General features: G+C 38.6%; 1 protein-coding gene across 1 annotated transcript; it reads left to right on the top strand.

The window, feature by feature from the left end:
* The first annotated feature begins 8,868 nt into the window (after nucleotides 1–8,868).
* LOC125373419 lies at nucleotides 8,869–24,373 on the top strand. The gene is made up of 6 exons (XM_048384474.1): nucleotides 8,869–9,043; nucleotides 19,714–19,746; nucleotides 19,968–20,285; nucleotides 21,003–21,299; nucleotides 22,949–23,024; nucleotides 23,302–24,373. The coding sequence occupies exons 1-6, from the start codon at nucleotides 8,986–8,988 to the stop codon at nucleotides 23,507–23,509; spliced, it is 990 nt and encodes a 329-aa protein (XP_048240431.1). The 5' UTR covers nucleotides 8,869–8,985; the 3' UTR covers nucleotides 23,510–24,373.
* The last annotated feature ends 1,857 nt before the right edge of the window (nucleotides 24,374–26,230 follow it).

Here is a 26,230-nt window from a genome sequence, read left to right as displayed (position 1 = left end):
TTAACAATGGTGTGTTCTGGAGACACGCGTATCAGTTTGGAAACGCGTTTTACTGATATGAGTGAGTGAATGGGTATGATGCCGCTTTGAACAATATCTCAGATATATCACGGCCTGCCAACTTATACTCCAGCGTTACCGATATTTGGTGAAACCCAAGATGCTAAGAAAACCTTGGTTTTGAAAATGCGACGAGCTTATTTAGATGCGACCAAAGGGACGCTACCCTTAAATTCAAATGTTGATGTGTTATACTAATGGGCTACTCTAGTCTCTTCCTGAAGTCAATACATTTTGCTGACGTCACAGGGTCTTAAAACAAACATTTCGGCTGCATTTTGTGACAAATACGTCAAATGAACTAATATAATAAAAAAAACTCTCCTTCCCACGCATATTCATATTCAACTGTGGCGTTTTATAAAATGTCTCATTAAGAAGATGAACATAAAATAATATACACGTTTTCGTGAAAACGGGGCATAGCATTGCATAATATTTCCGATTACATGGTATGAACCACTTTAGATTTAATACCCGGTTGTGACAGCACAAACGCAACACCTTGTGGCCTATTTACCGCACGCAACAATTGTTTAATCTTGATGGCAGACATGAGAAGTCAGGGGTATCAACATCAAGTACGATGTAGTCTGTATTAAAACCAAATCTGGTCTACATATGCAGCCAGGTGATATATTTCAGAGATATTGATATTTTGAGGGTCATCGATTTTGCTAGGGTTTGGAGATGACAAATGATGTGTCAAGTAACTGTAAATTTGTTTTAGTAAGGATATACGGAAGGGACTCCACGTAATACCAGATTACCCACAATGCATTGCCGGTGGCCATTGGGGTAGGCTATCGAAGGTCAACGCACGCTTACTGTAGTGAATGTTTAAGTCATCCAATGCGCGATAATGACGACTACTAATTGTTTGATTGGCATTCTAGAAGTTGGTGAGTTAGTAAGAAAACGTGCAACTTTAGGGATTTGAACTTCTGGTTTATTACATATAGCGATGTTTTGATGTAGATTCATTCACCGTTATCCAGCTGGAGTGACAACAACCAAGAGATTAGACGTATATGTATGATATGTCGTGATAAGCAGAATATTAAGTTTCACAACAACAGATGATAGATAACAAGTAGCATACAGATAACTGGATGAAGCCAAAGGTACAGTAAGAATAACTAATAGCAAACAGGTAATGAAGCACACGGGTTTGTTGTTTGTTTGTTGTTTAACGCCGCACTCAGCATTATTCCAGCTATATGACGGCGTTCTGTATATAATAAAGTCTTGACCATACAATCCAGCGATTTACACCATGAGCATCGATCTACGCAATTGGGATACGATGACATGCATCAACCAAGTAAGCAAGGCTGACCACCCGATCCCGTTAGTCGCCTCTTACGACAAAAATGGGTTGCTGAAGACCAATTCTAACCCGGAATCTTCACAGGACAAGCACACGGGTAATGAAGCCAGACGTACAGTAAGGATACAGATTAAAAGGAGTAATTAGCGCAGGAAACAAACTTGGCTCGCCATTCCATTCCGATTTACCCATCTGATAAGGTTTTTCTATATCCGATAAACGCATTCCCCCAACCAATACCTGGCATGCACATGCTTATCTAAGCTGTGAGCAAACTTTTCCATCATACGATCATACAAGTTGTTGATGATTCACAAACACACGTACAACACGTATTTATACGAAAGAGTCGAGAGATATTCCTGCCGAGTGTTTAGTGTATTTGCCGGGTATTGTGCAGTACAATGTGAGCCGGGCAAAAAATGGCGGGTTACTATTTTTAGCATAAAACACGCAGCCTTTTATAAATTGTGAATTCACGGTGCAACTGAATCAGATTATCCCTGACCTTACGAAATCCCAATGTCCCAATGTTGCAAGTAAGCGATTAAGTGATTATAAGTGATTTGTCGTTCAGCGCCGCTTTTATCATATATTGGGTATTTCAACCGTGGGGAGACAGCCAAAAGTGTACCGGGTAATGCAATGATTCGGGAGTATATCGCTGTGTGTGTGTGTGTGAGAGTGTGTGCGTGTGTGTGTGTGCGTGCGTGCGTGCGTGCGTGCGTGTGTGACGACGTGAGCGTTACGCCGTGAGTGTGAGGACGTACTACGACAAGGATGGAGATATGCCATTATGTCGTTAGAATAATAGTTTTTTTCATGTACAAGCAAGGAGGAAAATGCACTACTCCCTGTTCCTTTGTGTTTAATCCGACCACGAAATTTTCCTTGTTAACTGCATAACTTTGCTGATTGTGAATTTTCATAATGCCCTCAGTGATATTATCGTGATGACCTACTTATTGAGGACTAGGCCAAGCACACCAGCGGTTGTTACAATGCCAAGGCCCCTGGTATACCAGGAAAGAAAGTGACAAATCCCTTCCATAGTCGATGGAATAGTTTATGAAATCGCTGCCAAACGCAGAGTCGATTGTATGACTCCGACTATATCATGAGTATGTGTTTTTGAATCACTATCAAAATAGTGATGATACCAGCTGTTCACGAAAAGGTGAACGCGTCCACCCCACGGTGACATCCGTCACAAACACCTGCAAAGGCAAGTCAATTGTTCACCTAACAAAATATTGTACAATTCAAAATAGGGAATTGCATGGGACATAAGTTTTGATATTTTGAAACAGACAACAGAAGTCAGACTAATGAAGCACAGGGACTCGATCACGGTGATATTGAGTAACACACTACGGCACCCCTTGTAATTCCAATGGGTTTATAAATTATGCAATCACATATTGTATGTGTTAATTATTTCGACAAGTGTGTACATACCTTATATTGGCTTCTTCTGTTGACATAATACGATTTCATGTCCTGTGGTAAGTTGAGCAATAATTCACCTATATCAGCAATAATTTGCATTGATGTAAATCTCGGCATTATTGTCCAGGTTGTATTGATGAGGATGTAGATACGTGCAACTCTACACCGGGAAATCAGGATGTATTCACAAAGATATAAATCCTGTTTAGTATTGACTATTTCTGTATTTACGATCTTCAGTGTGTTTCACCAGACGCAGAAACATACATTAAATGACGTGTGCAGATAACAAACGATGGGGCTATATGGTCTATGGTTCTTTACTACATTTATGACAAAATCTTAGTTTGTAAGTTCTCCACATGTACAGGACGCCTACAATGTACATTTTGTCTTTTAGAAGACACATACATATGACATTTTCGACAAGACCGGCAACTGGTTGTGACTCGAACAAATCGTATCACTATGTTGAGTAGCATCAATGGCTATTATGACCCCAATGTAGAAGCTTACAATTGCAACCATTTTCCCAATAAACGCATTGTGGCATCCAAAGAAGGGTTAATGTCGCCTGAGGATGTTGGTCTCCTTTGTGTCACGATATGCACCTTTACAGCTAAAATGGAGAGAATTATCATTAAACCGCCCGCATGTTATCAGAAATGAACGTGCCACTGTAACTTTATAATGCCCTCATATTGCTTGACGACGGGTCATTATCACGCCCGTTGTTAGGTGACGTTATAGGACAGGGATAAGTGACGTCACATTGAATAGCGACGTCATATGGTTTGTTCTATCACATTTTCATATTTGTAAAAGTGGGTCAGTAACATTCGTGTTGATTGCAGTAAATGTTTCAAAACCGATATTGTTGTTCCTTTTTATTTCATAACAAATTCGATCCATTTTAGCTATAATAACGGTACCGCTATTTTTCAGGGCACTATCATTTGCAGAGGCTCTCGGTCTTTTCAACCGCAGTTAATGGAATGGACCTCGGGCTTCTGCAAATGTTAAAGCTCTGAAAAATAGCGCTTCCTTTATATTAAAGCATACCACAAGCATGCATTGTCATTATTGTCAATCGATGGAAAAGTGTTCTTTGGCACGAGCGAATGACCTGAAATTGTGGTGACGAACATCGTCCTGATTGGGTGGTGGATAGCAATGTTTCTGTGTAAATGTTTGAAACCATTCACAATTCATGTGTTTGTGTCCCTTCGCACCTTTCAAAGGGTGCAGATCAGGGTCCAATAGTTGTTGCTATATAACGAGAGCTGATAGCCGTTTCCTGTGAATGAGTGAGTGAGTTAATATTTAACGTCACATCAGCAGTATTTCAGCCATATCGTGACAGTTAGGAATGAATCGGATCGGATACAGCTATGGGTAGTGCGGGTATTGCTAGGGATAGCCACGTATCTAGGTGGAGTAGACTATGGAAGCCCTGGTGGATGTGTAGCTATAGCCATGGATTAAGGTGAAGTAGGTAATGAATACCCTGAATACCGGTTTAACGTCGTGTCCAAGATTATTGCACTTATATAGCGCCGTGCATGCACGTGTGTGTATGCGTGTATGTGTGTGTATGCGTGTATGTGTGTGTATGCGTTTGTGTGTGTGCGCGTGCGTGCGTGCATGTTGCGTGCGTGCGTGCGTGCGTGTGTGGCTGCTGATGCCGAGTTATAGTGCTGGCCGCAGTTTAACAGACCAGTCCTTGTTTTAGCCCCTTAATGCCAATCGCAAGTACCATCTTTACGACGGGCCCGGGGATCTTCCCTGGACCTTCCGCTCTCCGGGCGGACGCTCTACCACTAGACCACTGAGGCGGTCTTATGTCAGTTATGAATGTCTTGGATCGGATATAGCGCTGGGTGTCCAGGTGAACTGATCTGTGAATGCCCTGGTCCTGTTGTAGCCTTGGTTGGCCGTGTATCGAGGTGACATAGGTGATGGAAGCCCTGATGGATGTATACATGTAGCTGTGGGTAGCCATGGGCACAGGTGAAGTAAGTGATGGAAGATCTGGTTTTGGCATAGCTATGGGTAGCCATATAGCCAGTTGAAACTGAGTTATTGAGGGTAGAAGCACGGTTAGCCATGTATGTATAATATGTGTAGCCATGTGACATGGGTTGTCATTTCCCTGCTTGGGATTTAGTTATAGATTGCCACTTTTCTTGGTGATGTGGGTTATGATTATTATACTGCCCTGCTTCGGATATCGCAATAGACAGCCATGTATTTTGTTGAAATGACTTATGAATGCCCTTGTGCGGGTTTGATGCTATTGGTAGCCATGAATCTAGGTGAAGTAATTGCTGAATACCCTTGTGTGGATATTTCTATGCGGATGCTAATCTTTGTGAAAGTGGCTGACTGTTAGTGATGATTGACCTTTGGTTAGCAATGTATCCAGGTGAAGTAGGGAACGCGTGCTCTGGTACTGGTGCAGCTATGTGAAGTATGTGACGAATGCACTGGTGTCCGTATAGGTATGGGTAGTCATGTGTCAAGGTTCGAAACGTAATAGGTCAAATAGTTAACATATTCACTGCCCCTACCTCCAGATCTGTCTCGGCAGCTTGAACACGTTTAGTGACCTTAGTGCTTTCGGATACAGGAAGTCCGGATTATTCACATTTTACTATATATGCCAAGTTGCTGATGAACGTAATCTGGATTAGCCCTGGTTTAATAGATTCCACTGATACAACAATAGTGTGACACTCTCGTCATTACAATAGTAACTACAGCGAGGGACTTTACATATAAAGAAAAAGTAAACTAAAATTGATAAAGCAGTTCATAATTATGATCACATATTCTCCAAGAGTAACGGAAATGTGTGTCCGCACAGAAAGCAAAACGTGCATACAGTATAGGGACAGAGCTGATTATATGAGTGTGTGTAAAACTAACTTTACAAGAACGAGATCAGGCTGAGAGATGGGCGACTGGGCGAAGGTAATAGTAGGATTCTGCCTCACGTTTTCTTAAATAGGTATGATCATGATACCCACACGAATGTTATATTATTACTGTCCCTGTTATAGTCACTGTTACTACAAAGCAGTGCTGCTCTATATGCGAGTGAGTGCGTATACATTGTAGGTTTGCCCCGCTTTTGTACATATGTGGGCCTGCTTTATAATGAGACGTTCAATATACAGGCAAACAGGTATATTCGTTACTCATAATTTCCGTCGAGGCTGCAATACAATCGGTCTGTATATGTTATGCGGTTTCATATTTATCCATTTACTCAAATATGAAAACCAGCTTCAAATTTAAGTATGAATAAATTCGACTACTGATACTGAATACACCCAGATAGACAACAGCTTGATGTACCAGATGCAGTTTCAAGTGATATTTTATTACCGCTTCTTACTGTTTTATTAAATGGACGTTTTGAGGGTGGTCGATCTGACTATAGAGGTATAACAATTTTGAGTGTTTACAGTAAAATATATATTTCAGTTTTGAATGCTGGGTTAAGATTTTGGTGTGATGCAGGTTTTGGTTTCCGGCAGGGTTATTCAGCTATTATTTGTGGATTTCGCTAAGGCTTTCGTAAGTTAATCGTTCTAAATTATGGTCAGTCCTACAACACATGGGCGTTTCGCCAAAAATTGTTGGGTTGTATCAAGTCTATTTATGAAAATAAAATCGTGCGTTAGATTTATCATTTTAGTATCAGACATGTTTCACTGTAGCGTAGGACTTCGTCAGGGATGTGTCTCATCCCCCTGCTGTTTTCATTGTTTATTAATGAACTTGTTGATGAAGTTGGAAATCATGCTGTCCTGGCATCGAGTTACATCCAGACTTGACTTATTTATTCTAACTTTTGTTTGCGGATGGCGTTGTCCTTTTATCAGGCAGTATTGCAGGTTTACAAAAACGAATTAACGTGTCATCACAGTATTGTCATCAATATGACATAAACGTAAATCTAGATAAAACTAAAGTTGTGTTTTTCCTTTCTAGGCCTGAGAAATGGTATTTTGAGGACAATCGCATCTGTCATCTTACAAATATTTGGGTAATACTGTCATATATTCTTGGAACTTAACCTGGAATTATTCTTCGTTGCAATCTAGAAAAGCATTATTTGGTTCTTAAAATATCGGTCGAAACTTAGACCCTTGCCATATGTTGTTTTCTTCAAAGTTTTAGATATTCAAGTGGTGTCAATTTTATTGTATGGTGCTGAAATATGAGGGACTAGAAATTGACTCATGTCCAGGCATTCAAATATTCTCTTGCTGTGAAGTCGTCGACTGCAAAGCATGTTGTTTGTGGTGAATGTGGGAGATACCCTGTATATATCTATGCCTATTGACATCATGAGCATCGATCCACGCAATTGGGATACGGTGACATGCATCAACCAAGACAGCGAGCCTGAACACCCGATCTCGTTCAACCCTAAAATGTAACGCATAGCTGTACTCTGAAGGACATTAATACAGGACATGTCATAGGTAACCCCGATAGATGCACCATAATCAGTAACAGTGAGTGAGTTAAAGTTTAACGTCACATCGGCAATATTTCAGCCATATCGTGACGATAATCAGTAACAGACAATACCATGTTGTCATATAAATTGGTAAAAGTTTAGAATTCCCTACTACATAACAATTCATATTTTACAATTCTAAATCAAGTGCTCTACTAGCAGAGCTTGTTGCAGCCTTCGCCATACCATTATAATCTAATCATAGCATCAAAAGTTAAGATGATCAGACAAAAGTAAGCCAAAAAAGAAATATAGTCAGATACTACTAAAATTGTATCACAACGTACAAATTTGTCTCTAAAATGAAATATTTTTTATTGTGCAAAATTTATATTTTGGAATATCAGTAATTATTAAAGTTATCCGCATATATTTACAATACAACGTATCAGATATGTCAATTAAAGCGTACGTAATATCATAATATTCCTTGAGTTCGAGCTGGACCAGAGATGGATGTCAACGATAACACGAGTTTCTTAGTGTAACAGACCGGATAGGGCTTATGAGACACGATGAAAACATATAAAACATATAATTCATAAAATGTATGAAGCTATAACAATTTCATCACTATATAAGTATTGTTAAAAACAATTCCTTTAAAAGATAAGAATCGTTTAATATACATTCCTAAAATGGTCTTAGATAAACAATACTTTAAGTCGTCCGATATTTTAATATAAGACATAACTTATGCATATCATCAAGGGTATAAAAACTCTGGGATACATTTAAAGCTTCATAAAATAATTCATATCTTAAATCTTCATAAACACATACATAACATATAAGAAAGTGCTTTTCATCTTCAACAGTGCAGATATTTAAAGTAATAAAACAGTATAAATTCTATTACATAGTAGGGTTGGTGGTTGAGAATAGCGTCCAGTTTTTAAAGCAAGCGGTTAACTTCCACATTGGAGCAAAGCTAAAACACGGCGTTGGGCCTTATATCTAAGCTCGAAAACATTATTTTCAACAGTCAAGTCTGATATATATGTTAAAGTCGACGTGTAAAATCAGTCAAGTTGATTCACAAAGGCAATTTACAAAATGCGTAAATAAGTTCAATCGTTTTACAAACTGACGAATACATTGGTCAGTATATTTGACAGATTGACTGATATTTATTACGAAGCTCAAGAGGGCTTAACGAAACCACAATAAACTAACCATGTTAGGAATAGAAGCCAGGTACAGGTATCATTGTTTAGCTAATCATAAACTTCACCGTAATCACACATTGTGTTGATAGCTAACTGTAATCTGTCTGATGTTGTAGCAACACTCCTGGACTATAAATACGAATACACCAATACACACTATTAACCTCCCACAAGTGCACTGCATTTGCTAGGATTGTCACTAGGTTGTCTACACTAGGATCTGTATCCATAAATAAATCCAATACTTCCGTTTAAAAGGCCCAATGCATTTGTCGTTCACGGTTGACTTGTGTACGTTGTAGTTTTTTATACTGTCTAGTTGAAACACACTGTTCATCTGTCCCACCAACAAGGAAGTAGAAGAAGAAATAGCTGCAGTATCGCTGTTGATGTTGTCATGTTGTAATAATCTGTGAAGGTAAAACGAACGTTCAAGATCGAGTATGACCATTCCACGCATCATGATTTGCTTGTTTCACCTGACAAGTATGATTAAGAAAGGTAATGTGAAATATCTCCTTTATTACTGATATGCTGTGAGGTGCTACTGACACGGTGAATGTTCATTGTTTGTAAAAGTGTTGATGTTTATGCTGTACTGTGGTTGACGGAATTTCGTATGTTAGTATAATAAGTATATTGTCTGTGTCTTCTTCATTGTCGTGAGGTAAAAATAAGAATATGTATGCGAGATCATCAACATGTCTAGTTTGTTCTTGTTTAACGCCGCACGCATCAACATTCCAGCTCTATGTCGGTGGTCTATAAATAATCGAGTCTGGACCAGTGATTGACTTCATGAGCATCGATTCACGAAATTCGGATACGATGGCATGCATCAACCAAGTCAGCGAGCCTGACCACCTGATCCCGTAGGTCGCCTCTTACGACAAGGATAGTCGCCTTTTGAAGCAAATATACAAGGGTTGCTGAAGACCTATTCTACTAGGATCTTCACGGGTGTGAGAATGTTAAATGAACACGTCCCATTTTAATTCTGGAAACCCAAAAGTCCAGAAACTCTACGGTCTTTGCCCAGTCTCGGTTAAAGGTATTTACAAAATTAAACATGCCGTTTTCATGGGAACATACCAAGGAAGAAAAAATGAAAAAAAAAATGTTTAAAAACTTAATATTTAGACTATGTCGCCCATGGGCGAGAATATGTTCCTTTACTTAAAACTCATGATTTTGTTTCGCAAATACATTAAATGTATTTATTGAAGTATCATGACACAAAATTTAACTCATTTTAACTTATTTCAACTATTTTATAGCGATATTGAAATATTTCGCCCATGGGCGAGAAAAAGGTTTGGCCCATGGGTAGGCCCATGGGCAGGCCCATGGGCGAGAATATGTTCCTTTACTTAAAACTCATGTTTTTGTTTCGCAAATACATTAAATGTATTTATTGAAGTATCATGACACAAAATTTAACTCATTTTAACTTATTTCAACTATTTTATAGCGATATTGAAATATTTCGCCCATGGGCGAGAAAAAGGTTTGGCCCATGGGCGAGAATATGTTCCTTTACTTAAAACTCATGATTTTGTTTCGCAAATACATTAAATGTATTTATTGAAGTATCATGACACAAAATTTAACTCATTTTTACTTAATTCAACTATTTTACGGCGTTATTAAAATATTTCGTCCATGTTTACGTCAGTCCCTTTCAAGCATCAACTAACTGTTTGCAAAGTATATTGTATCATGTGAAATATACTTTATATTATATCATTACATTACTATTTAAAAAGGGCATTTGGTTGGATGTTTCCTTTAGTTCTACAAATTTCACCTGTTTTACATATTGTAGCGATCTTTAATGAACCCGGCCTTACCTCTCAAAACGTTTTGACAGTTTATCATACGAAATCATGTGCGTGTACTCCAATTCATTGGAGTTATTTTCCACAACATTAAATTTTAGTTAGTTTCTATTTCATTTCCCATTTGATGTCCCGTTGATACATCACACTGGGCAATTACGTGACACCAGGTATGCAATATACAGGTACGCGTGCGCGTATTTTAATGAAAAAAACTATTCGTATTTTATTGCATAACGTTTGGCTGAATATCTTACATTCTAACGAAATCTCGAAATAATTATTTAATTACATGCGGTTTCGAACTGACCAGTGGGAATTATGTTTCAATGCGATTGAGGAAAACGTGAGTGAATATTGTGACACTAAAGCAACTTTTAACTGCATTGTCACTTTTGGTATGAAAATGGTAACAGTTCAGAAAAAACAACAGCCTCCTTATGATAATTCTCATTAGTACGTTGTATCTAATTACAGTGTCGGCCTTATTTACAGGTGATTCTACAATACCTGCTCTCGGTCAATTACGATCTACCACACCACGCGTGAATAAACAGTTATGCAGGTGTTGCTGTGGGCAAATACCTAGCCTGAAAATGTTTTTTTTTTTTAGGATACATGTTTTACAAATGTTCGTTGATATGTGGATATATTAAGCACAAAGACAAAAAAATGTTTATGAAAGATGAATTAGTGCCTTGATATATTCATCGAGATGTGTATTATCGTTTAAGGGGGTCATTCAATAAACGTATGTTTGGAGGAGATATCAAAGGAGCCGCCCAATATACACAGTGTCGTCCGGTGAACTACCACCCCACCCTGTCCATTAGAGTTATGTAATCGGTACACAAATATATTTGATGCGGTGTCAGTGCGGAAGGAGTTTGAATTACGTCCGCCAGTTGTCACAGAAATCCTCAAAGTATAGAAACAATAAACAAGGTCAATCCGTACTAATTACCTAGTGACGCACGTAACAACGACTGTCAATAGGGAAAATGGTGAAAACAAATTGAAATAGATTTTAATAAAACATTACTGTACTTCATAACTCGCAAAAGCGGTGCCTAAAATTTTTGACCGTGTTATGTGTGTTGTAAACTGACGAATAGCAAGTAATTGTCATGCTGTACGCATGGTTCCATATACAAATTCAGTTATACAACCGGTATGAAACTGAGAACTGAGATACCAAGTACAACCTGCATTCACACACGGAAGCAATATACTTGTGTGTATGCCCTCTCCTCTAAAAAATGTATCACTAAAGTATTAACATTGTAATAAATATAGTAATGATAAAACTTGGTAATTTGGTAGGTCTCCGACAGATATGATTTTCAGTTTTTTTACACCTTTGATTGATACGGATTACGTACCTGTAGTCTAGTCACTGTCTCTAATGTATCTGCTTGTTAGAAATTCCAAATGTCTTGTTATAGCACTGTTCCTAAAATACGGCAGTTTCTTTTATCGGGTATAAATAGTTGATTCGTCTTGTCACGCAGTCATTTTTTACTTGATCGAATGATTTCCACAAAAAATTACGGCAGAGAGTTTTGTATTTTATTATATTTTTAGAAGATTTTAGAAGATGCTTACATCACTGTATCTCAGAACGTAAAACTGATAACATTCAAACATGTAATTAGTACACAGTTAATTGTTACATATAATTTCCTGCATATTCCTTTTTGAACAAAAAGCCTACATGTATACTGATATCGGTGTCCACTGTTAAAAGGGTATTAGTGCAGTCAGCCATGGTAAATGGAGAGACAATAATAAGGTGATTAATTATAGTCTGTTGCAGAATATGCGGTATAAGTGTAGTCATTGATACATATACACATTACACATATACAGATGAAATACACGATATGATGCAGTGCAAGAACAAATTAAGATACGGTTTCTATTAAAAATAATTATAGGAATTTGGATTTAATTAGCATGTTTAAATTTTCAGGCCAACACGGCTGAGATACAGCATCGGCATACTCAACTGGAGTTGTTTTCTGCCGGTCGTAAGTTCTTTGTTTGACTGAGCACACTCGTGTCGGGGTTGCGATATTTTCTTCTCTTTGTTGGCAACCTGCCACCGGTCTGAATTTTGAGAAAGGTCTCAGCATGGGACTGTTAATTACTTGTAGATGTTGGGTGCGGTTAGGACCAAACTTTTTCAGCTCAGAGTGTTAGTGGTCCTGGAACCCATAGTGTCAAACAGGTTCTGCACAAAACGTCCATCAGATTCTATTGTTCAGCAACATTGTCACTGAATTTCAGAACTCTGGCATGATATAATAATCAAGGATTTCGAAGGTGAACGAGGGGAAAGGCAGACGCACGTGGATTTACCCTCAGGTTATTATTGTCTGGAGTTCACATTTTGGGGCATTTCATATACTAATTGAACAGAGTTCACCTGCACATGTCCACTTTAGTGATACAGACTGTAACCAAAAATGCAATGAGCCGTAGCTCTTAATCCCTTATAACAACGGTAACAACAACCAGGGTGAGGACACAGTAAGGTTAAACCGTGTCCAACAGACAATCTGAGGTGGCTATCTCCCATCAAGTCAGCTCTGTTTTTAAGCGCATAGTTATGTTTTTACATATTGAAATAAAAGGAATGAAAAAAATTATATTTAACAAACCTACACATTACCAAATACAAAACTGTATAACCCTCTCTAGACTTCGTTCCAATTAACCTGGATCATTCAACTCGCTCGCGAAGGTCGTATGCGACTTTAAAGTGAATACGTCTACAGTGTACAAGTAACTTTTAACTGTATCATATATACTCATGATAAGCAATTATTTTCGTTCCTAATTCGAATGAGCACATTCTGAGGCTAAATCTGCAAAAGGACAGATAAAATATTTCTTTGTACAATGCAAACGATACAAACGTAGCGGCTGATAATAGAGACAATGATTTAATAATCTGCAATATATCAAGTGTTCTCGTTCAATCTATTGTACATATTGAAGTGATTGTAAAGTTTCAAGGAGTACTAAAATGTTGTGGTATTATGAATGTATTTAGAATATGAATAGCGAAAAACAGTCACCATATCGGATGTACATGTATAACTTGTCTTCCAACACCACGCTTGTGCCGAGGCCCATGGTCATAAAACTAATCGGTCCCATAAAAGGAGCAAATAGTTTCGCAGATACTTCTTGCTATGGTTCACTCACAATTGTCAGACGACCTAATCATCAGTCAGACCAGTCAAGTGTGACCAGCGTACCTGCCTGGTTTTGGCTCCTAATTACTGAACTGCCCAATACTTTCATACTGTGGGCAAAGTAAGCGGCCTCGTTGAGTGATACAGACTAACCAGATTATGATTGTGTTTGTAAGTGCGTTTAATCTGTGTCGGGTTGCAGTTGTTTTATTAGTCAAGACTACGGGTAGTTTTTTCAATGAAACCTTTTAGCCGTTGAGTTTGTTTTGCATTCATTTCATTAAATACATTGTTAGGTAGAATAATAACACGTTATACGGATAAAACATCTCCCTAATCTGAGTATAATCTCACATGTACTCTAAGTACCGTACTATATTACTTTGCGGAGACACTGAGTATAATTTTTTAGTTGGCATTGTATGCTGTCTGAATGACTTTACACAAATCCCTGCATTCAATAGACCCGTGAACAATGGTGAAGATCTTCAACAAACCATTCTTGGCGTAAAAGGGCGACAGCGCTTGTCGTAAGAAGCGACTACCGGGATCGGGTGGTCAGGCTCGCTGACTTGGTTGATGCATGTCATCGTATCCCAATTGCGTGGATCGATGCACATGATGTCAATCACTGGATTGTCTGGTCCAGACTCGATTATTTACAGACCGCCGTCATACAGCTGAAATATTGCTAAGTGTGGCGTTATACAACTAACAAACAAACAAAACACAAAAAGAGAAAGTGTATGAGTACTAAAACTTGCAATAGATATGCCTACCCTACGTACACACATGTGTCCCATTCGACAGTCTACAACACACGAATAACTGTCAAACAAGTTTGGGTACCCTTTCTGTTCAGGCAAGTTATTTAGTTCGATAATTTTATATTAAAATCCTTTTCAATTTGTTTTCATCCTTTTTCCCTATTCCATGCATGTTTATGTTGCTACATCTTATTGCTCATGTTTCCAAGTATTGTAAAACACTTTAATGTTTCTCCTTCTTAATCTAACGAAAAACGAAATGAAAATTGGTGTTAACGGTAATTTTCTTCAAGCAGTCCAGGCAATGTATGACGATACTTGGTCATGTGTTAGAGTAAATGATCACCACACAGACCGCTTTCCAGTTGACTCAGGTGTACGCCAAGGGTGTGTTTTATCACCAACTTTGTTCTCTGTATTTATAAATGATTTAGCTGCTGAAATTAATAGCTTACACTGTGGTATCCACCTGGACACTGACATGCTGAGTATCCTAATGTATGCTGACGATGTTGCTCTCGTAGCACCTGACGAGCACTCTTTACAGCGGATGTTAGACTGTGTAGCAAACTGGTGCGCACGTTGGCGCTTACTTGTCAACATCAAGAAAACTAAAGTTGTGCACTATCGTCCCAGTTACATTAAAATGTCCGATTTTGTGTTTACAATTGGGTCTGACCAGGTTGAAAGTACTCACGCTTATAAATACCTAGGTGTCTGGCTACAGGAACATCTTGATTTGAATTTTACAGTTAAAGAAATAGCTAAATCTGCAAATAGGGCACTTGGTGTTATAATTTGTAAATTCAAAGCAGTTGGTGGTTTAGCTTATAACATTTTTACAACTTTGTACAATAACTTGGTCCAGCCTATCTTATCTTATGGATCGGCAATTTGGGGAACTAAGGAATTTAGCTGTATAAATGCTGTCCAAAACCGAGCGTGTAGATTTTTCTTAGCAGTCGGTAGAAAGACTCCAAATTTGGCTGTCCGTGGTGAAATGGGCTGGACATCCTCATTTACAAAACAAAAGATTGAAATTCTTCGGTTCTGGCGCAGTTTGCATGCTGCAGATCAATCCCGAATGCTGAGTATTATTTGCAGATGGTCAGTAAAATTCCGTAGATCCTGGAATAATACAGTTTTCAACTACTTTGTCAGTTTACATTTACCAATTTATGATCTAAATAATATTTCTACTGAAGAGTTTAACTTGTCTAAAGTATGTCTGTTATCCTTAGACCATTCTGATTGGTTACATGGACTCTGGAACGATACGGGCCAGGTAAATGGTAATAAGTTACGTACATACAGATTATTTAAAGATTCTTTATCAGTAGAACCCCATGTCAGTTTATTGATGAACAGATGTCAGCGCAGTATATTAAGTAAGTTTCGCTGCGGCTCATTGCCATTAGAAATAGAATTAGGAAGATTCACCCGCCCGAAAACACCGCTTATTGAACGTATGTGTAAATTCTGTAATTGCAATGCTGTTGAGGATGAAATACACTTTTTTGCTGAATGTTCTCTCTATACAGATTTACGCTATGATTTATGGAATTTAGCTTCTCAATCAAATCCAAACTTTATACAGATGTCCGCTGCCGACCAGACCGTGTTCTTTATGCGGAACAATAAGGTGGTCAGACCCCTAGCCGCGCTTCTTCACCACATGTATGAGCGAAGACAACTGTGTCTTTCGTCTCTACCAGCCTAGTTCCATGTATCTTAGTATCAGAATGTTCTGATAACTGGCGATAACCGGTGATAACTGGTGATAACTCATTTTTATGTATATGTATGTACTGTGATAACTGGTGATAACTCATTTTTATGTATATGTATGTGCTGTGATATTTCTCATTTTTACTTATATGTATGTGACGTCCTGCGTGTCTCGTAGGCCATAATGGCCGGACACTGTACACACTATTTATGTATTTTTATTGTCACTGCTGTACAGTGTGTGACACGAAAATAAAATAATTTTCTTCTTCTTCTTCTTCTTCTTCTAACGTTATAATATTTCCGGTCATTGCCATCATCTAATACACAAGAGATGATACCAAGACATATTTTATTCGGTTTTATGGTCTATGCGGTCTTACAATTGATTTTATTAGTCTTTAAATCTTATGTCTAGTAAATATTTTCACAAACAGGGCTGTTAACTGATGTAAGGAATGTAACATCCAGTTGAGGACTGAATACGACGTACGTTAGTCTGGTAAGGACATTTCTACAATTAATATTTTGAATAAGCCGTTAATACGCCAGTTGTGACAGGGATGATGGTATGGTAGATGTAGCAGACATATTGACAGCCGTTGTTACGCGAGTCACTAGGTTATTAGTACGGCATTGGCCTTGTTGATTGGTACTATACTTTCTGTGGCCACTGGCGGACGTAATTCAAACTCCTTCCACACTGACATCGCACCAAATATATTTGTGTACCGATGACATAACTCTTACTGACAGGGTAGGGTGGTAGTTCACGCGAAACGGACGACACTGCCTATATTGAGCGGCTCCTTTGATATCGCCTCACAACATACTTTTAATGAATGACCAATTAAACGATGATACACATCAGGATCGCGGAGAAAATACAAGCTTCGTTCGCGTTGAATATATATATCAAGGCACAAATTCATCTTTCATAAACTTTTTGTGTCTTGGTGTTTAATATATCCACATATCAACGAAAATATGTAATACATGTATCCACAAAAATATACATGTACAGGCTAGGTATTTGCCCACAGCAACACCTGCATAACTGTTTATTCACGCGTGGTGTGGCAGATTGTAATTGACCGACAACAAGTATTGTAGAATCACCTGTAAATAAGGCCGACACTGTAATTAGACACAACGTACTAATGAGAATATGAGAATTATCATAAGAAGGCTGTTACGTTTTTCTTAACTATTACCATTTTCATACCAAAAGTTACAATGCAGTTAAAAGTTGCTTTAGTGTCACAATATTCACTCACGTTTTCCTCAATCGCATTGAAACATAATTCCTACTGGTCAGGTCGACACTGCTTGTAATTAAATAATTATTTCGAGTTTTCGTTAGAATGTAAGATATTCAGCCAAACGTTATGCAATAAAAGACGAATAGTTTCTTTCCATTAAAATACGCGCACGCGTACCTGTCACGTAATTGCCCAGTGTGATGTATCAACGGGTCATAAAATGGGAAATGAAATAGAAACTAACTAAAATTTAATGTTGTACACGCACATGAATTCGTATGATAAACTGCCAAAACGTTTTGAGAGATAAGGCCGGGTTCATTAAAGATGTTGGGTGCGGTTAGGACCAAACTTTTTCAGCTCAGAGTGTTAGTGGTCCTGGAACCCATAGTGTCAAACAGGTTCTGCAAAATACGTCAATCAGATTCTACTGTTCAACAGCATTGTCACTGAATTTCAAAACTCTGGCATGATATAATAATCAAGGATTTCGAAGGCAAAACCTTTTCTCGCCCATGGGCGAAATATTTCAATAAATCTGTAAAATAGCTGAATTGAGTAAAATTGTGTTACATTATGTGCCATGAAAATAGTTAGAACTCCTGCATGTATTTACGAAACAAAAACATAAGTTTTAAGTACAGGAAAATATTCTCGCCCATGGGCCAAACCCTTTTCTCGCCCATGGGCGAAATATTTCAATATCGCTATAAATCGTTGAATTAAGTTAAAATGAGTTAAATTTTGTGTCATGATACTTCAATAAATACATTTAATGTATTTGCGAAACAAAATCATGAGTTTTAAGTACAGGAACATATACTCGCCCATGGGCCAAACCTTTTTCTCGCCCATGGGCGAAATATTTCAATATCGCTATAAAATCGTTGAATTAAGTTAAAAAGAGTTAAATTTTGTGTCATGATACTTAAATGAATACATTAAATGTATTTGCGAAACAAAAACATGAGTTTTAAGTAAAGGAACATATTCTCGCCCATGGGCCTGCCCATGGGCCTACCCATGGGCCTACCAATGGGCCAAACCTTTTTCTCGCCCATGGGCGAAATATTTCAATATCGCTATAAAATCGTTGAATTAAGTTAAAATGAGTTAAATTTTGTGTCATGATACTTCAATAAATACATTTAATGTATTTGCGAAACAAAATCATGAGTTTTAAGTACAGGAACATATTCTCGCCCATGGGCGAAATATTTGAATATCGCTATAAAATCGTTGAATTAAGTTAAAATGAGTTAAATTTTGTGTCATGATACTTCAATAAATACATTTAATGTATTTGCGAAACAAAATCATGAGTTTTAAGTACAGGAACATATTCTCGCCCATTGGCCAAACCTTTTTCTCGCCCATGGGCGAAATATTTCAATATCGCTATAAAATCGTTGAATTAAGTTAAAATGAGTTAAATATTGTGTCATGATACTTGAATGAATACATTAAATGTATTTGCGAATCAAAAACATGAGTTTTAAGTAAAGGAACATATTCTCGCCCATGGGCCTGCCCATGGGCCTACCCATGGGCCAAACCTTTTTCTCGCCCATGGGCGAAATATTTCAATATCGCTATAAAATCGTTGAAATAAGTTAAAATGAGTTAAATTTTGTGTCATGATACTTCAATAAATACATTTAATGTATTTGCGAAACAAAATCATGAGTTTTAAGTACAGGAACATATTCTCGCCCATGGGCCAAACCTTTTTCTCGCCCATGAGCGAAATATTTCAATATCGTTATAAAATCGTTGAATTAAGTTAAAATGAATTACATTTTGTGTCATGATACTTGAATGAATACATTAAATGTATTTGCGAAACAAAAACATGAGTTTTAAGTAAAGGAACATCTTGCCCATGGGCCTGCCCATGGGCCTACCCATGGGCCAGACTTCGCCCATGGGCAGGCCCATGGGCGACATAGTCTAAATATTGAGTTTTTAAACAATTTTTTTTTCATTTTTTCTTCCTTGGTATGTTCCCATGAAAACGGCATGTTTAATTTTGTAAATACCTTTAACCGAGACTGGGCAAAGAGCGTAGAGTTTCTGGACTTTTGGGTTTCCAGAATTAAAATGGGACGTGTTAATGGCAAATAACGTACATTAATAACAAATACAACTGTGACATACATAAAATGTAGAATGTGATCATGTAAAATTACAAATCATTGGCAAATCAATGCATTAAATCTGATGCACTCAATAATATTCTGATTTGTACAACGTAGTATTATGGGTATGACCTATTCCCTACCCAGATCTTCACGGGTATGATAAAATGTGCCCTCGTACGTCATATAATAATATTAAGATGGACATAATTATTATTTGGTGTGTCTATTACAGTGGGAGCATGTGGAGGAAATTCGGCATTGGAAGGTAATAACCCAACTATTTAAATGCGTAATGATACTGATATTTCACCACATTAATGGTAATTGCAAGGCACTTCTGTAACAGAGGCGCTATGGTAATTAGAATTGTGATAAGATCGCTGATTGATGTCAATGAGTAAGATTATTAAGAAGAATCGCCTTCCTTCGCTTTTATCGTAGTTATAACATATTCAAACGTTTATGTACTACCAACATTTGTTGCAGTTGTAGAGATGTGTAAAGGAGGTTCCACCACGGCCCGTCACTTCTACCTACACGGGTCTCCAGCAGGTGATGTACAGCGGTGTGACTGTAGCATGGCTATCACAGGTACAGCATCGTCAGTGTATTTTACACGCGCCCCCTTGACTGACACTACAGCAATCTGTGGAGGAACACTGACACTGCCAAATGGTGCTACAATAGACTGTACACAGACTCCCAGGACAGATATATTTTTGTATCCAGGTACCTGGGTGGTTTCCTTTGCCTGCAAAACTGCAGATGTCAGGAACTGTGTGGAGGTAGAGTTAGCCACAAGCGGTAGGTATACGTATTCACTGCAATAATGTCTGTACATCACATTATATAGATCATAAATGGGACAAGAAGATAAAGAACAAGTGTAAAACAGAGGAAATCATTGCCAGTGCAGTCGTTCCATGTAAGCGAGAGGGAATACCACACGTATTGCTTTAGCGATAAAATGATTTCGTGTTTGGAGGTAGACGCAGGATTTCAATGTCGAGATGATATAAATCTTAACATGCACACACACACTGGGGGTACATGTAATTCACGGAGTTACAGTCAGAATTATTCCCCTTAGGGAAAAGTACATGTGGCGGTGAGAGTGACGACCCCGCCTTTTATTCCTCCTGCACCCAAACTTTTAATGTTATTGATTGCGATAAATGGCGTCCAGTTTGAGTTTTTCATTGTGATAGGATGATACAATTGCACAATAGTCACATATATTTATTCCAGTCTATAATATTCCCGATGAAGAAACACGTGATAACCATGAGCCATCTCTTGTCAGTACAAAAACAAAGGAAGTAATGGTTTATCAATCAGTACAAATGCGACATAATGCGATTGATTGAGTAAGCTGGTTTTAATACAAAAAGAAAGTAATCAGAATGTTAGAATGACACACAAGAACGACAAAAGGTAATTGCTTTGTAACATAAAAATAGAACATTAAGAAAAAGAGAGAAAAAAATCAACTTGGCAGTATATTTTCACTTTTCTTTATAGCATCAAGCCTGTTGATGAAATGTCCAAATAATCAAACAAAGGCACTTCCAACAGTGAAGAGTTCATTTCCACCTGATTCCTCCATCTATGTGTACACCTCTCAACCTTCCTCAGTAACTGCATCTACACGACGATTACCTACGACCACAATAACATATACAGCAAAGTTTACAAAGGTTCCAACAACAACTGTAACAACGACTCAGACATCAATAAGGACATCAACGCTGCCATGGACGTCATCTATCAGTGAGGGTAGCAGAGAGACAGTGCCAGCTGAACAAACGTCTGTCACAGGTAAAACAAATCATCGTGTGATTCGTGGTACTAAACAGTCGGCTTTCTGAGAATGAGATATATAGATGTATGTGAAATCCGAAACTCAGTGAGTGAGTTGGGTTTAACGCCGCTTTTAACAGTATTCCAGTTACACGTCGGCGTGTCAGCCTAATGTGGGAGGAAAGCCCGAAGTGATGCAGGTCTCAGACGTTTACCCCACGAGCACAGGTATGTTGCTGACAAAGCTAGAAACATAATCGGGGCAACCGGGATTCGAACCCACAATCATAGGTTTCTGGCTTGCCCTAGGGACGCAACTCTGCACAGCGAATCGCGGCGCCTTAGACGACTGGAACACCCGTGCCTCCCCGAAACTCAGATTCAAAGAGGCGTACATAATATTAAAGGCCGACCAATCCTTCTTGTATCGCCTCAATGCCGAGCGCCAGACAAAGTAACAAGTACCGTCTTTCAACGTACTTTGGTGTGACCCGTCCAGTATACCCCCATCACACCACACTAGTTCTCAATACGTTCGTAAAACTTTTGTCGAACGGGCTCCAACTGTGTATGAACGTAGTGGACGTTGTAGCAACTATTGACAGTCTTTTTACGAACTTCATGAGTCTGATTGACAACGTACTCAAAACGAGAAAGACGCATTATGAACGGAATTGCCGTACTTCGAACCTACTAGGGACGTGTTACGACGTGGTGCAGTCGGACATACATTTCAGTACCTGTGCACACCGACCGGGACGACTTCTCTTTGGCGGCATGATGTGTACAGCTCGGATTCCTGAACTTGAATCAAGACTGACTACAACGCGCTCGGTATCCATAGGAGTCGGGCCAGGACGCGAATAAACACGCACTTGGGACGAGATGAGGACGTACTGCGAACGAGTTGGTCGGGTTAAGAATTAGTTAGAACTGGTTAAGAACGGGTTCAGAACGGCTACGGACGTGCTCGAACTGCTTCGAAACGTTGTCGGGATGAGGTGAACGGGCACTTTTACACGATCTGAACTGGATACAAACGGACTGCAGACTGGCTACGAACGAGATAGACGTATTGAGGACTGCTTATGAACGAACTAGCATCGTACTGTATGCGAAACTACGCGCTCTGCCGTGATCACAGCCCGTTCTAGTATTGTGTTTAGAACGGAGTAGAACGGGATAGAACTACTTTGGTGTGATGGTAGCATTAGATACGACAGCATGCAAAAGTTGTAAATTGAAGAGAGGAAACTGACATGGTTTCCCGTGACAGCTCTGGGTGTTGATGATGCCCCATTGTAATATTTCAATCTATTGACTATTTGCATTCTACACCATCGCAGAGCAACGATACCAAGTTAGGGCATAAGTATGTTCAGGCATCTAAACACGTTTAAATTATGGGACGAGAAACGGGATTAGCTTTGGGTTTGGGTTCTAAACACATATTTTACAGTTGAGACCAGTTGCGGGTGTCTAAGCTGTGGTTAGTGTTTCACAACGTACTCAGTGTTGCAAGTATCGCAAGGAAACTGACAATGTATCCATCGATATCGATCCATCGATATCAAAGTCATAATGTCAGTAAAACGCCAATATATGGAATATCTGTACGCATCTGAAAGGGATACAAATGCTATCTTACGTATGGTGTTCAATTTCAGGTTCCCTCATTGCCGGATGGGTGATGGTGGCGATCCTTGTTGCTGTCATTATCGTGGTGGTTGTGTTGCTGATAAGGTTCATGATTATCCATATTATTAATAAGTGTTGATCTCAATCAGACTGACTTACTAGTTTCACGTTGTGTTTATTTGATACGTACCGCAACATAACTACTTGTCACGAAACCTCAAATATTACCCCTTGTAATCCCCGCACTAGATTACATATCTGAAAAACTTGGGTTAGATCTTTAAGATTATGTTAAACAACTTTCATATTGTGGTCTAGGGAAACCTGTTGTTGCTATACTCCGGAAAAAAATTGTATTACACAAGTGTGCTTGTCTTTACAGAAAACAAAGGGAGTCCAACTATAAACCTAGAGATACTTGTCAAAAGTCTGTGTCAACTCAAACAGATGGTGGCTCCATCTATGAAGGGTTGGACCGGAGCAATGTGACAACACCTGACACCATGTACGAGCGATTTGAAACACAGCCTACAGAACGTGGAGTGAAGGATTATTACAACATTGAGATGGACGACTATGCTAACCCCTAGTTTTTTCCAAGTGTGACCATGTATTTGGTTAATGTCTGATGAGGTAAACAGTTAAACGTCACTGAGTGCACTGATGTATGTCAGGAGTGTGTATATTATATATTACAGTGCCTAGCGTAGGGTGTAGTCTGCATCAATCTGTCCTCACTAGGTACCTTATAATCAGACTCAGATCACAAGATGACATTTATCATGCATGATACAGACCTTTCTTCTAATTAGTTATATCAAGGTGTTACAAACACATCTTTCGCAGTAAGTGACATACTAGTATTTCATTTGCAGAAAGTGCAAAGCATACAGGTAGTTGTTTTTTTCAGCTGTATGTTCATTTTGAAAACGGGAAGTCACATGAAGCACATGTAAAGCAAGTGGACGTTGTCCGGTGACATTGTTCATGAAAAGGCTCTCACTTCATCAAGTAAAATAGATCGGAGTGACTTCTTGCACACTAGGAGGACTATGTTATCTGATATTTTACAACTTATATGTATAAAGCAACTATATATGTGTGTATGTGTAATTTCTATGTCTATTCAAGCACTATTTCATGCCTGTGGACATCCAGTCATCAGCGGTAACGGCATATGCATTGATTCTAGTGCGTATTATGAACTTGTTTAATAAATAAACAAAAACCCAATTTGACGTCTGCATCATGTCAGCCACAAAACGTGACCATGATTAGTTAGAGGTAAGGTCGTATCGGCTTGGCTGAGTATGATCACGCTATTCTAGAACATATTGAGATGGGTGTCTATGCTAACCCTTAGTTCACCCATTGATAAATTCTGTGACGTGATTGGTTTATTTGCTGCTCACATGACCCGTTCATTTTACAACAAATTTCAAAAAGTGTCGTTACTTTTCATGGGGAAGCCCCGAGTTGAACATTTCTCTGAGCTGTCTCCCTTGCGCCTGAGGATCGGCAATATAGGACAATAAATAAACATTTCTTTTTCACACAAGGTCTCATTAAAACACTTAATTGCATTCCTGTATTCGCATTACCCCCCTTGATGCCACAGGGACATATATGTCCCTCCTCTTCAATCCTCACTTTGATTTGGTTAGTTTGTTGTTTAACGCCGCACTCAGCAATATTTCAGCTATATGACAGCGGTCTGTAAATAATCGAGTCTGGACCAGACAATCCAGTGATTGATATCATGAACATCGATCCACCCAATTGGGATCGATGACATGCATCAACCAAGTCAGCGAGTCTGACCACCCGATCCCGTTAGTCGCGTTTTACGACAAGCATAGTCACCTTTTACGGCAAGCATGGGCTGCTGAAGACCTATTCTACCCCGGAATCTTCTCGGGTCCCTCACTTTGAAGTCGAATTACACGTACATACACAATCTCAGTTTCAAAAATAGCACAGTAGTGGCCACAACTGTATGTTTATTTATTATCAAATCACCAGTGATCACGACGCCGATAAATCTAGTATCGTTTAGAATGTTTGGGAACACTTTCCGCCACATTGGACAATGTTTACAAAATGACAGTCTATGCCGGTTTGGAGGCGCCTATGACATCACGTATATTTAAACACAGCTGCGATACACGCATCCCTGAATTCCTCATACGGTTTAGAATCAAAATGATATTCAATGGTCTTTGTCACCAATACAAACAGTCTAGATAAACTCAAGCGAAATATATTTGGTGTGAAAATGAAAGCTGTTCCCGGAAAACTGCACTTGTTTGAAATGTAAACAATGATTGATTTTTCTCCTTTTTTTGAGAGACCCATTGTTCTATTCGCTGCATACAATGGCGCAATATTTTTAGGATATACATGGCTAGAGTATCGTAGCAAGAATTAGGGAATTAAAATGAACGTTATGTTTAATAGGACAGCGAGGTTGGCAGTGCACATGACAGGCAATATTTAATGTGTCTCTCCGGATTCCTGTGTACAATGGCAAAACTATTTGTTGAGCAAACAAATTGGAAAACACATAATGACGTGCCATTATTTTGACACACGTTTCGAAAGTCACGCGACGCTGTTCACAAACAGTTCAAAACAATTTGCCATATTTTGTTTTTTGTACTTAGGAGACCGGAGAAAAATCTATAAAACATCACGAGAAATATATTGTTTTCCTGTTCATCCGGGAGCGCTACTATTTACAACGTTTTAAAGTTGTGTGACCCTGCATGGCACTAGTCAGGTCTGCATTACTACACTGACTGGACGTTGTATATGGTTCAATCTGTCAATACAGAGATGTTTATGCACATATCAACCATGCAACAAAGACACGTTCTTAGCATGCTACTTTGTTTTTATTCTCCATATTGACACACCCAACATTGATTGACTTCCGATTCACCACTGGGGATTTGAACATAAATGGTAATGTACGTATTCACGTGATCATCGAATAAATCCAAAAGGTTAATCTTGACAATAAAATATGGGAAGACCTAAAGTGTGCTTAATGTGATGCTGATTGCATTATCTATATCCTCTTCTGTTCAATGCAATCGTCACAGGTTGTTCTTTTACCTCATCCTTCAATTAACGTTATTCTCCATCCATGCTGGCGTCGTGATAAGGGTCATATAGCAGTAAAACGTTGTAAATAGTAGCAACCCTGGACGAACAGGACGACAATAGATTACTCGTAATGGTTATTCTCATCATCTTAAGATAGACAACCGGAAGATAAAATTGACTGTAATATTCCTATTACACCCTAT

This window comes from Haliotis rufescens, unplaced genomic scaffold (assembly GCF_023055435.1).
Source record: "Haliotis rufescens isolate VD_foot unplaced genomic scaffold, xgHalRufe1.0.p SCAF_5, whole genome shotgun sequence".
Classification (NCBI taxonomy): Eukaryota; Metazoa; Mollusca; class Gastropoda; order Lepetellida; family Haliotidae; genus Haliotis; species Haliotis rufescens.
The sequence above is the reverse complement of the archived record's forward strand: the minus strand, read 5'-3'. Positions and strand labels throughout refer to the sequence as shown.

Coding starts and splice junctions, on each gene's coding strand:
- LOC125373419 (XM_048384474.1), top strand. CDS start 8,986: ATGACCATTCCACGCATCATGATTTGCTTGTTTCACCTGACAAGTATG. Junction 9,044..19,713: donor GACAAGTATGATTAAGAAAG/GTAATGTGAAAT, acceptor TGTCTATTACAG/TGGGAGCATGTGGAGGAAAT. Junction 19,747..19,967: donor AGGAAATTCGGCATTGGAAG/GTAATAACCCAA, acceptor CATTTGTTGCAG/TTGTAGAGATGTGTAAAGGA.